This window comes from Blennius ocellaris, assembly GCF_963422515.1.
Source record: "Blennius ocellaris genome assembly, chromosome: 4".
NCBI classification, from domain to species: Eukaryota; Metazoa; Chordata; class Actinopteri; order Blenniiformes; family Blenniidae; genus Blennius; species Blennius ocellaris.
Window position 1 is genome coordinate 19,325,120 of NC_137653.1, and position 17,031 is coordinate 19,342,150.

At 41.0% G+C, this 17,031-nt stretch overlaps 1 protein-coding gene across 1 annotated transcript; it reads right to left on the minus strand.

Annotated features, from left to right (window-relative positions):
- Nucleotides 1–1,003: 1,003 nt before the first annotated feature.
- grm6b (glutamate receptor, metabotropic 6b) lies at nt 1,004–16,689 on the minus strand (the record flags this gene model as incomplete). Its single annotated transcript, XM_080495256.1, is given in 12 exon segments — nt 1,004–1,243; nt 4,692–5,003; nt 5,100–5,723; nt 6,996–7,135; nt 7,881–8,081; nt 8,229–8,369; nt 8,672–8,826; nt 8,985–9,120; nt 10,533–10,749; nt 14,995–15,548; nt 15,551–15,581; nt 16,675–16,689. Coding segments are annotated over 12 exon segments (2,766 nt in total).
- Between the last annotated feature and the right edge of the window lie 342 nt (nt 16,690–17,031).

A 17,031-nucleotide genomic window follows, 5' to 3' on the forward strand; every position in this document is an offset into this window, starting at 1 on the left:
AGTCGTCTAAATGAATTTTTATGGTCACAGATGTGAGAAAAGCCGTCACGGCGGAGGTTCTGTCACGCCACCAAATCCAATTCAGCCATTGGGGTGAAGCTTTCTTCCAGGGTTCCCATGCATGAACATGAAAGTAGCATGTGTGCGATTTTGGCCCGTCGCCGTACAAACTGACCTTTGGCGCAGATCGCTTGATAATTTTAACGCGCACAATGTGGGGAAATGCCAAACATTGTTTTCCACTGCCGAGAAGTAAAAGTACCAGGTGGGAAATAAACATCCTGTTCACAATCACTTGTATCCTGTTTCCACAGTGAAAACCAGCTCACTCCATATGTAGCACCTGCTCTTACAACACTTTTTTCCACCCATATGCTGGGTTGCGTCAGTGATCCGATATTAATATCGATTGTTTTTTCCTTTTTTTTTTTTCCCTGTGAGTGATCTTAGCTGTGTGGGTTCATCATATCTTCCCCAGGGACTTGGGACTAGTAAGAGGATACTGTGGTGCATTTTTAAAAGCTACTTCCTTCCAGTGCAATCAGAAGAAACTGTCACGACACCCCACACAATTAATACCTCAAAAACATTCATGTACACATAGAACACACGACCCATGCAGTGCTTATGGAGCCTGTGAACGGTAATGTTTCATCGACCCCGAGGGACTCCACATACGTGCCCTTCCTGTAGGGCAAAGGTTGCCATTCTTTTTTCTTTTTTTTCTTTTTTTTTTTTTTTTATCTCTAAACAGCATTTCCCAGGGACAGTTACCACAAACTAACAAGACCTCTGCATCACTCTGAGGTTCACATGAATGTTACAAAAAAACTAAACAAGTTCAGGTGTGGAGACGGCTCGACATCTTCCCAGTCTGTGTGTGCGAGTGCTGAACACTTGTGTGGGTGAACATTCCCGTCTCGTCTTTTTACGAGTGAAAAGAAACATCCATGAGTCTTTCTGCCGGCATGACGGAAATAAAAGTGCTGATTTTATCGTCCTTTCACTGCGACCGGTCCGGCTCGATCTTGGACTCTCCGTTCTGTTTGTCGTTGGACTTCTGGGACAGGTGCGTGGACACGGTGGCCGCCTGCACCACGGCCTTGAAGCTGCGCTTCCTCTTCTGGACGTTCTGCTCGGGGTGGAAGATGATGACGTAGACCTTGGGGATGTAAAGCATGCCCAGGGAGACGGTGGCACTCAGGCTCATGGACACCGTCAGGGTGGTGGTCTGGATGAACATCTACAAACAGAAGCACAGGGAGGTCAGAGAAAAACTGGCCACAGTGGCTCAGCACATCACTGATTCAGTCCGAGTCGCTGTGCTGTTAATAATTGATTGTATTATTATGAAAAAGATCTGAACAATATGGGCAAGTATACGTATGTAATCTGGTGTGCTGTCTTTACAATTTTCATCTCAAAGAATAGGCGGCAGCGTGTTCCCCCCTGATGAATGATTTATGACCTGGTATATGTAGTCAGGAGAGAAGGCTCTATTTATGGGCTTTGACCACAGCGCTTCCTCACTGCTCCTCTTCCTCTTGCAAAATCCAACAATAATAATGAGGAGTGGCTTCTCCTGAGATCTGCCTCTGATGAATTATGAACTCATTATTCAAGAAAAATGTACAGGTCATGAATAAATAAAGACCAGGGTGCCATAAATAAGATATTTGTGGCATGAATAAGTGATCAATTGTACCCTATCCTCAGCCGCAGCACATCCTGATGTCACACATGCTGATGTCCATGCGACAGAGCTTATTTTTCTATCGCGTTTAGCCTGCTTATCTTCTCTCTGTGACCTCTTCATTTTCAACAACAAACTCGGCTGTATTGAGGACAAAGGTGGTTTGTGTCTATATACTACGTGGCCAGAGGCGAACAAAGAAACAATGAACTGTGCTTCCATATGTATTTATCCAACAGGTAGATGAGCTCGTCCTATATGTGACCCTGAGCATGATGGGAGAATAACGGCCACTACTTTCATGGACCGGACAAAAGTCCCGGTCTATATTTAGCTGTTTTTTTTCTTCAGTGGCTATTAACTGAATGGGATGTCTGATTCCGTCACTGAGGTCCCTGCCGTCCCTCAGCTCATCTGCCCTCTTTTTTTTTTTCTTTAACTCCCGCTCTTTTCTTAATTCACTTCATTTCCATTAAGAGGAGGTGAAAAGACTTTGAAAGCACCTCGGGCTTTAATTGTTTCAGCCTGACCGGCTCATAATGCTGCTCTCTATTAGTCAAAGCCTGTCAGTATTTTTCAAACACTCCCGAACAGTCTGGTGCTTTGTGACAGACCAAAAATTGCCCACAAGCTAAATTAAACTCTCCATTAAACAGTGGAAGCAGGAAGTCCCATAAGTATGTTGGGAGGCAAATATTACATGGCAATATGACGACAAACTCCCATTTCATTCTGAACATCTGAGGGACTTGTTCATGAACTTAGTGTGTTTTATTGCATAATTCATCTTTTTGTTTAATATATGGAGCAATTAAGATAACAAATACATCCGCTGTGAAGCGCTTGGAAATTCCTATAGATTATTGCAATGACATTTAACTGTGAAACAAAACATGATATGTAGAATCATTTATTAAACAATTGTGGGGTCAAATTATTACTTTACTCATTTTTTTATCATTTCTTTGAGAAACACCACATGATTTTTTTATTATTATAAGATAGAGACACTTTTATTCTTGATTTAAAATTCCACTTTTACTTTGGAACTGAAATAATTGATTGGAACATCAGCTCCTTTTTCGTGTTATTCAGAGAGAAGATAAATCTTTCCCTGCATTATAAAGATCTGGCCTTATAAAATAGGCCAACTGAAGTCATTTTCTGGGGACCTCAGACATTATATTGAGCGCTTCTCTGTCAGCCTTTCAAAGTCGGGTTTGAAAGTTTTCTTTTGTAGTTGTGGTCTTTCACAACTTGTTTTAATTCAACTATTTATATCAAAAAGCTTTAAGTTAAATATCTATTAGAAATGAAAGTTCTGCATTTTTACACTAAAGTATATATAGAAAATGTGAGCAGCATGACATCATTTAGAAAATCACAAAAATAGTATGATATGCGACTATGTATACTATTTATAATAGTTATACTCATAAGAGCATATTGTATCAATGGTGCAGTAAATGGGGTATTAGGCAATTTCAACAATGTAAAAAAGTCACCATTCATAGAAATACCTCAAAAAAGTTTTGATGATTGTGAAATATAATAATTCAATGACATTTCTAAGCAGTCATCAGTAACATGGAAATTATGTTCCAACACCATGTCACTGAAAATGTTTTTTGTTTTTTTTAATTAAGAAATGTACATATTGTTATGTAATGCAGCAGCCTCAAAGACAAGATAGGACAAGACTAAACTACAATCCTCTCCAAATATATGCAACATAATGCTTCTTATCTATCATGTAATACCAGCAGCAAAGTACCCGATTGGCTCTGGATTTCTGCTACAGCAGGAGAAAACCACCCTAAACATGCAGCCAGTGTTTATTAACAACCACCATCAGTGAAGAAGAACAAGGGATCCTGCAGGTGATGGTGTGGCCTCCATGGGGCCTGATCTTGGTGTGGCTTAAGCTTATTCCAGCTGACACTGACTAGAAGCAGGGGCATGCTGGCCATTGGGAGCACCAGGACATTCTCCACTGGCCTTGCTAGTCAGAATACATTTGGCCATTATATGGCCACAGAGCAAATGCTTTGTGGAAATTAAAGGGTACAGTATTCTAAAGAATATAGATAGATAGAAGATAATATCAATAAATATGAGATTTTTGTCCCTTTGTGCCTCTGGGTTGAAGGCCTTATTGTTATTGTGCCTACAGACCCACAATAAGCTGCACACATTCACACAAACAGCCAATTTAAAGTCGTACATGTCGTTAGATTGCAGCAACATGCAATCTTTACAGAAAGTGCTCCGTTCGGCAGCAGGTGGGAACCATGTGTGTGTGTGTGTGTGTGTGTGTGTGTGTGTGTGTGTGTGTGTGTGTGTGTGTGTGTGTGTGTGTGTGTGTGTGTGTGTGTGTGTGTGTGTGTGTGTGTGTGTGTGTGTGTGTGTGAAGCACTTTGTGCTACAACCTTTGTATGAAAGGTGTTATATGAATTAAATTAGATTTTATTTAATTTAACGTCAATATCATTACATAAATACACCCATTTATCAACAGTGATCTTTTTTTTTTTACTTTATTAAGTTTGGTTGTTATTTCATTGCAATACTTTTTTTTTATTCCATAACTTAACACCCCTGCAGTTGATATAGAAGCTTTTCAAGGTGATGCGCATTTTGTGGGTTTTAAAATGTCATTTTCTCCTATAGTTTTTTTCATGAAACAATTTCTGAATGCTATCTGGTAGCAAGTTATTGTGTGCCCCATATAGTATTTGAAAGGTTATAACTTAACAAGGTCAATGAATTTCAACATTTTCAACAGTAAGAACAGCGGATTGGTGTGATCACAAAAGCCAACATTGTGTACAATTCTTATTGATCACAAAATCTCTCTGATAATATTCGCTCAAATCGGAAATTGGTTTATCTTGAGACAATTTCAGCTCTAACACAAGGTTTAGGTTTGGACACTTTGTACTGCCCTCTGATGTACAACAGTGGCCAGTCAAGTAATGAAAAATCTTAAATTACGCACCTTCTCAGTAGACTGAGCTGTACCAAAGAAGATTGGGACAAAGGCCAGCCAGATGATGCAAGTGGTGTACATGGTGAAACCGATGGGCTTTGCTTCATTGAAGGTCTCCGGAACTCCTCTGCTCTTGATGGCGTACACTGTGCAGGTGATCATCAGTACAATACTGTAGCTCAGACACAAGATGAGGGACAGGTCGGACATGTCACACTTGAGGACTCCACGGGCGAACTCTGGGTTTGGAGGCTTCTGCTCCTCGTAGTCAATGATGGTGTGAGGTGGCATCACACCAAACCAGATGAATACCCCAAGTAACTGGAGAGAAAAAAAAGAAGAAAAAAAAGAAGAAAGGTGTGAATCTGCTACAAAATGTCTGGTGGCTCTCCGTGGAGGCAGCACTGACAGCCTTACCTGCACTGAGATGAGGATGAAGGTAATGATGAGCTGAGAAGTGGGACTAATGAACTTGGGAGGAGTGACCGACTTCTTCCCCTGTTCAAAGATGCGATAGATCCGGTTGGTCTTGGTGAGCATGGCGGCATAGCTGATGCACATGCCGAGTCCCAGCAGCAGCCTGCGGAAGGCACACACGGCCACGCTGGGCTCTGCAATCATGAGGAAGGTGATGAGGTAGATGATGAAGATTCCCGTCAGCAGCACGTAGCTCAGCTCTCTGCCGGAGGCCCGGACAATGGGAGTGTCGTTGAATCGGACGAAGGTGGCGATGACCCCGGTGGTGGCCAGGATGCCCAGGATGGCGAGGAAGACGGGGATGATGGCCCAGGGCGAGCTCCACTCCAGCTTGATGATGGGCGTGGGTCGGCATCCCGTGCGGTTCTTTAAGGGCCTCATATCAAACGGGCACATGTCGCAGGAGAACTCGTCCAGCAGGTACTGGTATCCATCGCAGAGCTCACAGTGCCAGCAGCAGGGAACACCCTTCACCATCTTCTTCCTCTCGCCGGATTCACAAGGAAAGCTGCACACGGACTCTGGGATCCTACGGTCACCACCTGACCACTGCATCTCCTCTGACTGGGCAGAACCAAACAAAACTGTGTTAGAGAGCAAGGAGGAAATGTCGGAAAGAAGGCGAAAACAGGCTAAAAACATATATGACTATGAGCTATGTTCACTATTAATGTCTATAAATATCTATCTATCTATCTATCTATCTATCTATCTATCTATCTATCTATCTATCTATCGATCTGTAATATTTAGAATTTCATACACTTTTGTTAATTCTATATTCATTCACCTGAAACTTAACAGTCACGTACATTTAGCACTTCAAGACTTGCCAACTTGTAGTGGAAATAGATGCCATTCATTTTTCTGTGATATATGTTGAAGTTAGGTTCAATTACAACAAACGCTGTGCATCGAAGCTCCCTCAAATGTATGAACAATTTACTGAGGGACTTCTCATGTTCATTTATCGGGGAAAGTGTTTACTGTTTAATTTTCATTCCAAATGGAACAAAGTAACTTCAAAAGTTGTGGTATGACATTGTGACACATTGTTTGCTCCACAATGCGATGAGCAGCAACAAAGTTGAATATTTAACGTAGAGCTTTGTGCTGGTTTAGTCTCCGGAACATCTGTGGCACATAAATAACCATGGGAAGTTTACCGGCATTGCGCAGAATTCTAACTGCATAATTTATCGAACCCCTGCCGTGATATCCTTGATACCTTGATGCGCAAACTCCAAGAAATGACATGAGTTTTGGGCTTTGGCCACAGTCGCAACGTTTCATGCAATCACCTATCTCTGGTTAATGACCTCAACACTGGAGCGGCTAATCATTCATTAACTGTAAAAACATCGAACAACTTTGCAGAAAGATGCCATGGACATATTCTGGGTCTATTATTCAACTACTGTGTTAAAGCAGGTTCAGCAGAGCAACAGCACGGCAGTCTCAGAAACAAGAGGAACATGCTGGGTGTGATCAGCCTGACCCAGCCAGTGTTAGTGACAGTGATGTGGACTTTCAAAAGCTGCTTCTCAGATGTTTCAGACGTTAGCGAGGATGACACGCTATTGAAGGAGCACCAGCTGGAGCGAAAACCAGCAAGGCAGGAGTTCTGTAGGCTGTTCTTCAAACTGTATGAAACACTCTGCGGCAAAGTTGCACCATGACTATGTGTCAGTATGTGCATCCATGGCCCAATTCTGGTGTCTGGAAATATTAACAACTGTTTAATTGGGAATTATGATTATCTTTAATTTAAAACAGGGGGTGTCAAACATCAGACTCGAGGGCGCCACTTCAGATGCACTAAAAATGGATATTTACATTCAGACGAAGGTGGTTTGTCCACTGCCCAATAACTTTGTAACCAGGGCTGCTGACATTGGACAGCTGGTACTGGAAGATGTCGTAGCGACCAGGAGCATCTCCGTTCTCGTTGAACATCACTCCGGTTCCTGCGCTGCCTGTTGGATGGAGACAGAGAGTTTTATTCAATCTGTGCATAGAAGTGCAAAGTGACTGGACTGAGAGCATATGGGAAAAATCCAACCGCCTTTGCTTGAGACATTGCAGAGAGAACACCCACACACAGTTGAATGTATTGCTTTCTTCAGTTTTGTGCAATCATGTGCAAACTGAGTGCAAGATGCTCTTTAGTGAACGCTCTCCTCCACATGTAAAGTCTTTCAATGCACTCTGCTCTGCTGCCCTAACGTGATTGAATGTTCCTCTCAGGTCCCTTCAGGCACTCAATCAGAAAATCTTCCATACAAGCCAAGGTCATTCAGCAAGAGCAGAGCAGTAAATAGGAAGCTTTCATAGAACACTTCTTCTTAAAAAAAAAAAAAAAAAACTGTGACTTTTTTATGAAAGATGAGGATAAGAAAGTGGGAGCGTTGTATATAAAGAAGAGCGCGGGAGTCAGCCCTGGGGAGGAGATGTGCTTTGAAGAAATGTGCTCTGTTCTGCAGCGAGGTACATTAGCAGAAACATCTCAAAGCTGCCGTCTTCGTGCTGACCTCCTCTCTGCTGCTTTCTTTCTTAAACGTGCTTCTTTTGAAAAAAGCTTTGCTGCAACAGGAAACAGTAGCCGGAAAGCAACAGAAATATAGCATTCGCATTCTGTGGTAAAACATTTCCAGTATCAAAACTATCACACATTACGGGACAAAGGTGTGGAGAAACCCCCCCAAAAAAAGGACATCTCACCGTTAAAAGTCACCGAGCGAATGTACTGGAGGAGCATCCGTCCCTCTACAGGATCCATCTTCTCACAGACACCCATAGAGCCGGGACAGAGGTCAATGTGCATGCTGTGCAGCGCGTGGGCCATTGCATATACAGCATCAATCACAAACTGCACCTTCCCCTCCTGTTCGTACTGAGAGTCTTGACTGATTCTTTCTTCACCTGGCAGACACAACATAATATCACACAAGGAGATTTGATTGTTGTTGGGTTGTTTTTTTTTTTGTTTTTTTTTAAGCACAATCCTGAGATAGTCTTCATTTCCATGTTGAATAACACCTCTGCAAGGTTAACCTGCAGTCTGCCCACCTGTACATTTCCGTCTCCCAGCCTCATATTTGATGCCAGGACGAGTTAGTTTACACTTGAAGTCGTCTTCCCAGAATTCTGCGAACCAGATGTTTCTTCTGTTGTTTTCAAGAGACCTTGAAGTGAAGTACTGGTCGAACCCTGAGTTCATAAAAATGTCATAAACCCAAAACAACAGAGTATTAATTGACATGCTGGACTATCAGTAATCACAAGAATATATAGTCTGCACAAAACTGTTCTATCAGCACAGTGAATTATGGCTTACAGAACAGATTTATTAGATCACAGAAATATCAGATATATCAGTCATTCATTTCCTTTATTTAATGCATTGGTATTAGACTCATCTGTCATATGTGGCAGGCTTGTGTCTGTCTTTAAACTGCTTTCTGTCAGCTTGAGTGACATATAATAATCTGACATTTAATAAGTTATCCTACCATCAATGGAAGCTCTTTTGGGCAGGATAGTGACAGCACCCTCGGCCACCTCCTCTTGGTCCTGAATTGGGGAGTTTTTAGCCCCCCAGCTGTCTGAACCAACAAACAGGAAGTGTCCTGTCAGGTTGGCCTTCTTGGCTGCTTGTAGCACCCGTCTGAAAAGGGGAATTTAAATGGCATCACACACCCTGCTGCTCTGCAGATTAAGTGACAACACATTTCAAACAAGAGACCAGAGGATTAAATGTGAAACAGAGAGCCTGTCTGGTCGCTGCTAGTTCTCTCGTCAAGCACAAAGTGGAGCTCAACTCACTTGATGTCGTCCTCGTTGGCAAAGATGATGACCCCACGAGCGTTAGAGGTCTCCATCAGTCTCTTGATGACTTTTTCAAACTCCCCTGGTCTGGGCTCTCTGGGAATCTTTATGGACTGTGCAATACACAGCCCTCCTACAAAACATGGGATACATTTATTTAATTTATGTGTGCAAATGGTATTATGGGCAAATGTATATGTATTTACATTCCATACAAAATAATTTGGCATATTACTTCCACTTGAAAAGGTTCGATTGCGAAATATCACAGAATTTAATAATAATACACAAATGACATGCTGTACATTTGCACAATAATAATCAATCCCAGTGTGTCATGTCTATTCAAAGCCTCAACAACACTATTAGTCACACCATTAAAACCAGAAATACTAAATTATGACACTGTAATAATTATAGGTAATGCAAATTACAAGTGTGGTGGTGTTGAGACTCATATTAATCTGACCAGAATGTCTTTGCTTACAACCTGCTATACGTAGTACAATGTTTCTCATTTTACTTTGACTAGTTCACATGTCAACATTTGTGTTGAAGGTGAAACAAGGCTGAGGCTGACTGTTACTGCTTCTCTTTGAGTCATACATAAGAAACAACATCCAAGTACAGCTTTCAAAGAGGAAACATTTAAAATACAGCTAAATAATTGAATTTAAAGCAGTGGTGTGGGTTGTCTCTATCTTATCCTTTACTGCCCTTATTAGTTGTTATTAACTTAAGCAAGTATACTATATTATATATATTCATATATATATATATATATATATATATATATATATATATATATATATATATATATATATATATTTATTTATTTATTAAAAAAAAAAAGTTTTACTGATGTTTCAACTACTTTATACACAGCTTCATAAGAATAAAGAAATTAACTTGATCAGTCATCATGTATTTTGATGAAAAGAAAACATTATAGTTAAAAAAAGTCAATTTTAAGTTTTGAAAATGTTTTTCTCTTTTTTGCTGAGCAACTTCTGACCATCTTAACATTTAAACATTTAAAATTCTTGTTTACTGAAACAAGTCACAGACATAGAAATGTGACCTCAGATAAATATTGCTTTTTGTAAGACATCTCAACCTCGACATCTTTGAAAACCACTGCTTTAATGCACTGCATTTTTAAGCTTGCTATAATTTCAATTATGTCAAATCTTCATTGAAAAAGTGAGCAAGGATGTTTTTAAAATGTCATTGAATGGAAGAATCAAGTGACACTAATGTAAATACAGAAATTAAGCACTCCACCTTAGTGCATGGGCGTCTACCTTCAATGCATTTCTATCGTTTTCAAAACAAAACATTTTCAAATGAGACCAATTTTGTGAACTCAAACGGCACTTACTTTTTTAAAGCCCTATCATGGATTGCTCTGTTAGTCCTCGCGTATTAAAGGACTGCTTGTTCCTATTTTAGTCTTTTAATAAGAGAGAACAACCCAGCTTGACAAATGAGTAATCCTTCATTATCGCCGCAGCGAGTTCACATTTGCACAGCCAGACACACGACCTGCTTCTCTGGATATCTGGAGGAAGGCATCGACTCCACTCTCTCCATAGTTCCCCTCAGAGGCCAGCGTGGAGACGTAGTTCCAGCCCATGGCTTTGACTATGTCCACCATGGCCTGGGCCTGGTAGGAGTCGGGAGGAACCACACGGGAGAAGAACTCGTAGCGGCTGTTGTCGCTCAGCTCCGGGGCAGTGGAGGCGTAGCTGATCTGGGGGATCTGAGACATACGAGGGGGGGGTCAAGTGGAAAACATGAGCGCCGCTGATTATTTGGCCAATAATGAATCCAAAGGTAAAAAGGAATGATAAGAAGAGGCAGTGAACCACGTCAGAGCACGATGCACTACTTACTCGCAGGCAAAAACCTCTGACAGTGTGTAAATAAAGGCTTTCCACCTTAATGCTGGCCCAAATGCAGTGCATTCAAATCCTGAAAAACTGAATTACCCCAGTATGAAGTCACCTCTTGAACAGCCTGTGCTCTCAGCGGTTCTCAGAACTGAGGCAAACTAGCACAGCGTCACAGTGAAATACAGATGGTAGGAACCAAAGCAGTAAAAGCATTTGTTCGGCATGGGGGGGAAAAATGGATGAGAAGATTAATTTACTAGTGTACTACTTCTTTAATGACACTGCTGATGTCGGCAGTCTCAACCCTGAACCTGCTAATGCCGGTCACCCAGCGTGGCTTAACGTTGGGCCCTCTGGACGGGACCAAGAGAGAAAGGCAGACACAAGGGGCAGTAAACTGAGGAGGAGCGAGAGGAACGAGAAAACCATTTCACAGATTATCTGGAAGGATTATAGGGGTTTTAGTCAAATTACGTTAAGCACAGAGGGAGAGACAGAGATCAAGAGACTAGGAAAAGGTTAGCATTTCTCAGCGGTAAGCCATACAATATATTTAATTCTAATGGCCACATAGAGCTTAAATTTAGCGCTCTGTCGTGACCTTGAGCCCCACCAATTCAAATTCACCGGTGAGCCCCAACACGTATAGGTTACGAATCACCTGTGGTAAATTTCCTCTCTGGCTCTCTCTCTCCATGCTGATACTCTCTCCTGGTCCTCTGAGGGTGACGTGTTACCTCAGTGTCCGGCGGGGTGTGCATGAGCTTCTGAGAGGTGACTCAGATGTTTGCATACAAATTTTTGTAATGAGCAAGACGACACGTAATCCTCTCCAAATTAATCCCACAGGAGCATCTGCACCAATTCACTTGATCAAATCAATGAGCCATATCAGTGACGCAGATATCCTCTTCGAGAGCAGCCCTGCTGCAATCACTGAAAAACCACAAAAATAAAAAAGAGAGAAAGTATTGGGGTTTCACTGAGTTTTGCTGACTTGTTTTTGGAAACTGGGGTTTTGACGCATTTCATTTAATGGTCCTGCTGAAAGCTGAATCTATAGGTTTGAGAGTTGTTGTTTTTTTGAAGTATTGCACTTTACTTGCATCACGGCAATCTTTCATTTTGAGGGTGTAACAAACTCAAGTTCAACCCAAAAATTCAAACGCAATTTCCAAGCAGAGAAACAAATACTAAATACCGAGTGCATTTATAATCACTACACTTATAGCTTTTTTTGTGGAGTCTATCATTTGCCGAAAATAATTAAGTATTCATCATATTTCTCCAACATCCAAAAGAACATTTGGAATTTCACTCCCATTTTAGTTGTTTTTTGTTTGTTTTTTTGTCTTTTACACTGATATAAATAATAGAAAAACACCTCAAGTGAATAACTGCAAGCCTCCTGATTATGAACTGAATGTTTTCAGGAACATTTCAGAAAAATCTTGTGCAGAAAATCCTTGATTGACAGTTGGTATGTTAATATCAAATACTTGTCATAATTTCCTTTCCTGTTTGTGTGATGCACTTGTCCCTGATGTACCCTGTCGTCGTATATATTGTTAGCTAGGATTGATTCCAGCAGCCCTGAACTAAAGCTGTTTAAAAGAAGGATTAACCATACCTTCTACGCGAAACCACAATTATCTAAGATTTATAAAAATGTGTCTCCATGATGTGATCGATGTCAGCAGTCAGCCGCAAACATGATTCACTCTTTCTGGCTCTGTCCCTCTCTCTGTAAATACTGGACAGATATTATTGATACTCTGTAGACACATTCTATATTTCATTAAACTGGAAAAGATCCAACTCTCAACTATTCTCTTATCCAACAAATTTGGTCATATCTGGGGTTCTTTCCTCAGTTCCCTCAGAGTGACCTCAACATCTGAAAATGTCACACGTGTGACCAGGGTGGAGGTTTGCTGCAGGTCTCGATTTTTCAGTTTTCTTTTTGTGTAATGACTGACTGATGTGTTTTTGTTTGTGATGTTATGAGGTTGGGTTTTTTTAGTTGTTTTTTTTTGTTTTTTGCTCTGTTTTTTGTGGGGTTGTATGTGTGAGTGTTTCGGGTGTTTATCAGTTCTGCTGTGTGGTTATAATTGACTGATTCTGTAAATTTTTGCAAAATACCAAAATGTAAAAAAAAAGAAGAGATGGGATTAAATTTGGCTTGCCTTGTTCAATAACAGTGCCTTGCCTTGTGAGATAAGTTGAATTATAGAATAACACATGAATAATCCATGATTCTTTAGAAACACCATCTACCTTGATCTGTGTGAACCTACTGAAAAAAAAGAAAATTACAATATGCGTCATGCAGAGACCTCTCCTGCCCCGGTTAGGAGCAGATGTTTAATGTATAGTGAACATCATACGACGGGAGCATCCACAGTCCGGAGTGCAGCACATATGGACAGTTAGAAGAGAAACACACCATTTAGCTAAATCTACTCCACACTGGTCACAAGTTGCTGTTATCCCAGAACCAATGTCATCCTGCTGCCCCGATGCTCTATTTTCAGCCCAGGGTCCTGAGCTGCTGAGAGGGGCTTAGCAGAGGTTGGGATCTATAATGCTGTAGTTAACATCTGCCCTGTATGCAAGCATCTCCTCCTTGCTTCTCAACTCTGTACCACCTAACCAGAAAAGAAAAAAAACAAAAAACTGCGACAAGTGGGTGAAGACGAATATCAAATGTTCATCTTTGTTTTCAATACAATTGACCACGTTGACTCAGGTTGATGATTGAATTTTAGCATTGCTTCAATTCTGTCAGACCAAACAATGTGGGATTTACACCGGCTCAGTGTCCCATCATTGTTATAGCAATGTGTAATCAGTGTAATCAATTATCACAGGTCAGTCATCTGTCAAAAAAAAAAAAAAATGCACAAGGCACACATGGATTAGTCTGTATAGACCACACATCCTGTAATATTGTTCTCACATCCAGAAATACAGACATGTTCTCAAACTATATAACTATCAAAATAGTAATTGTATGAAATTCTGTTGTCACGTGTTATCGAACTAAGTTTAAGCAGTCTGGTCTTGTAGACAAAATAGCCCTGGTTTGAGTCTGGGTTGGACTTTGGGGGCGTTTCTGTGTGCGGTTTACATGTTTTCTCTGTGCATGGGTGTCTCTCTGTGTTTGCCCTATTATGGATTTGGGATCTTTCTTGGGTGGATCCTGTCCGGGCTGAGGTCGACTCCAGACCTCTGACAGCCGAGGTTGCAGGAAGCGGGGTAGAAGACCAACTGACTGACTGACTGACTGACTGACTGATGCACAGACGGAGGGACGGACGGGCATTATCAAGCATGTCTACATAGCTCGATTGAATCATCGGGATTGTCATTGTTACGGATGTGTTGTTTTCTTTATTATGAATAAATTGCCTTGAATTTGCAGCACGCGTGTTTTAACCTGCGCTGCAGTGAGCAATACAAGCAGGAAAATCCTGGATCAGATTGTTGAACTTTACTTACCTTGAGCCTGGGGCCACTTTAAGCTCCAACACATGAAATCAACCTTACAATCTCGTCAAGTCATTATTTCAGGATGTATTACATTTTTTTATTTTCTGGCAAAGTCTTGTTGTTGTAAATTCATTTTTAACTCACAAAATTTAAACTTTTCAATGAATCAGTCATTGATCATAACTTTTAAAGGCTTGACCAGTAGTGTTCAACCTTTTGTTGTTGTTGTTTTTTTAAGTGCCATTACATGAAAATTGAAAACAAAAGGACGCATGTAATTACCAGGGACTCCAAATATCCACTATTATAGCAGAAAAATTTGGTTTACAAATGTCAACATTGACAAATAAACTTTTCAGACCTTCCCACTACAAATGGACCCTCAAATTATATTTTGGGTCACTTGAGGATCCAAACTTACAAGTGCAGAACACACTGGTGGTAGTCCTGGCTCTGGAGGGGTTGTTGCTTTACTGTGCCTGACAATAATTCCCATGAGGAACCATCACCATATAAAACAGTTCTTAGTTCTTTATTTCCCTCTTTAGGGTCAAATGTAAACTCTGTGAGCTGTTTTGTCCTTTTACTAGCAAACAGAATTAGTGTGGTAGAGTTCTCACCGCAAACAGTCTCAGCACGTTGGCAACCATGATGGACACCGAGCTGCCAGATGCCCCGATGACTCCGACCACCCTCTCTGGCTTGGGAATGATGGGTGGCTCTCCGTTGGAGCAGCGCACATCTGAGGTGTCCTTCTGGATGAGGGCCTGGACAAAGGTGAGTGACTGCTCCAGGGCGTAGGTGTCTCTGGAGCAGGTGTCCAGGATGCGGGCCCCCAGCGTGATGTTAGGCAGCAGGTCCGGGTCACTGTTGATCTGGTCCAAGGCGTACAGCATTGCTTCTAGTCGATGGATTCCCTTTTCTCGCTTGACATCGCCACAGGGTATCCCAGCGGGCCCGCGAGAGTGCACCGGGAAGAGCCCTCCCACAGTGATGTCGCCCTCGATTTTGATGGACTGAGGCTGGATGCCCTCCTGGGACCATGAGGCGGGACTGAACCCCACCAGCAGAAGCAGCTGCAGCCATGTCTGGTATCCAAATGATGTACTTATCCAGCAGCACTGTATAGATGAGCGGACCTCAGGTGTCATGATGATGACAACCAGAGGTACTGACAGCACCAGGCCACTCCCTCTACCTTTGACACCTGAGTGCATCAGAGAGAAGACACGGAGATGTGAACACTGTCACATTATAGAGGGACGATATTGAAGGAGTCCTATTAAATAGAAGAGTAAGGCTTCAAGCTGCCTGACTCATTTGTTTGAATTGTATTGTTTTCATTAAAAGGTTCAACATAACCTCTTGTCTGACACATCCATGAATTGATGTTCCTATAAATTGTCTAAAAACAACCTTTCAGGTCACTTTCATTGAGAAATTCCAAGTGATCAATAGACAATTTCAATAGATTTTTGTATTTATTTTTTTTTGTCTGTTTTTGCGGTATTGAATGTTTTAAGTGCAATTACAGGATTGTGGAGCCAGTAAAAGTAATAACTTGATGAAGTAAATGTTAAAACTAATTCCTTAATTTGTCAATGAAGTGTATTGAATGAATCCCTGCACTTACAATACAACTTCCACTGTGGACATAATAATTTCAACTAGAATTTATTTTTCTTACGGGCCAAATATTCCATGTCTTTGAAAAGAAAAGTTGTGGTCGAAGAGATTATTTCGACAGCATTCGGGATGACATAGAGTGAATGCTGAAGGCTTTTACCACGACGAGCTGAGAGCCGATGATGGAAAACACTATAAATTTTGCAAAACAGAAAACATCAAGTAAACCTTCCCAGCATTTCATGCTCCAAAAGCTGGGAAGGTTAATTATATCTTCATGCCTGAGGAGCAAAGCCCACAGTCATCAATAGAGCTCCTGCATTTTTTAAATGTCAGTTTTTTGAGTGAAAATTATTTTTTTATATTTACAAGCATAATTTAAAAGAATAATAATAAAAAAAAAATAAAAGAAAAATAATATAGTGACGCCTTGATTTTTGTTGAAATGGAAAAGAAACACTTGGATGCTTCATTTTACTTTCTTGAAATATGCATTATGTATATTCGTGCTTTCTGTTTTCTACACTATGAATTAGCTTCATTTAAATTCAGGTTTGTTGATGTCACAGAGAACAGCATGTGAATCTGCAGAGATCTAAGCTGCAGCACAAGTGGAGCCAACAATGCCTTCTTTCCATGGAGCGAAATTCCTTCACATAAAGACACTTTCTTACCTGCCCATTCTTCATCGACCAGTCGGGATTTTAACCATCACATGAGCTCTTCCGTGCACACCTCCATCCATGGTCCAAAATGTGATTATATCTCTCGAGGCAAGGCTCTCCTCACCAAAAGTAAATCCTCTGTCATCTCAGACAGTCTGTGCGCACTCTCCCACCCCCTGAAAAAAATAATAATAAAAAAAAAAAAAAACACTCAAAAACAATGGTCTGAAAGAGAAGTGTTTGTGTTTGATAAGGACTGAAATAAAAAAAAAACAATAAAAAAAACACTTGACTTTTGAGGCTTTAGGCTATGGTGTCATGGCAGAATCGGAGAAAAGTGCAGGAAAAAAAGCGCAACATTACAGC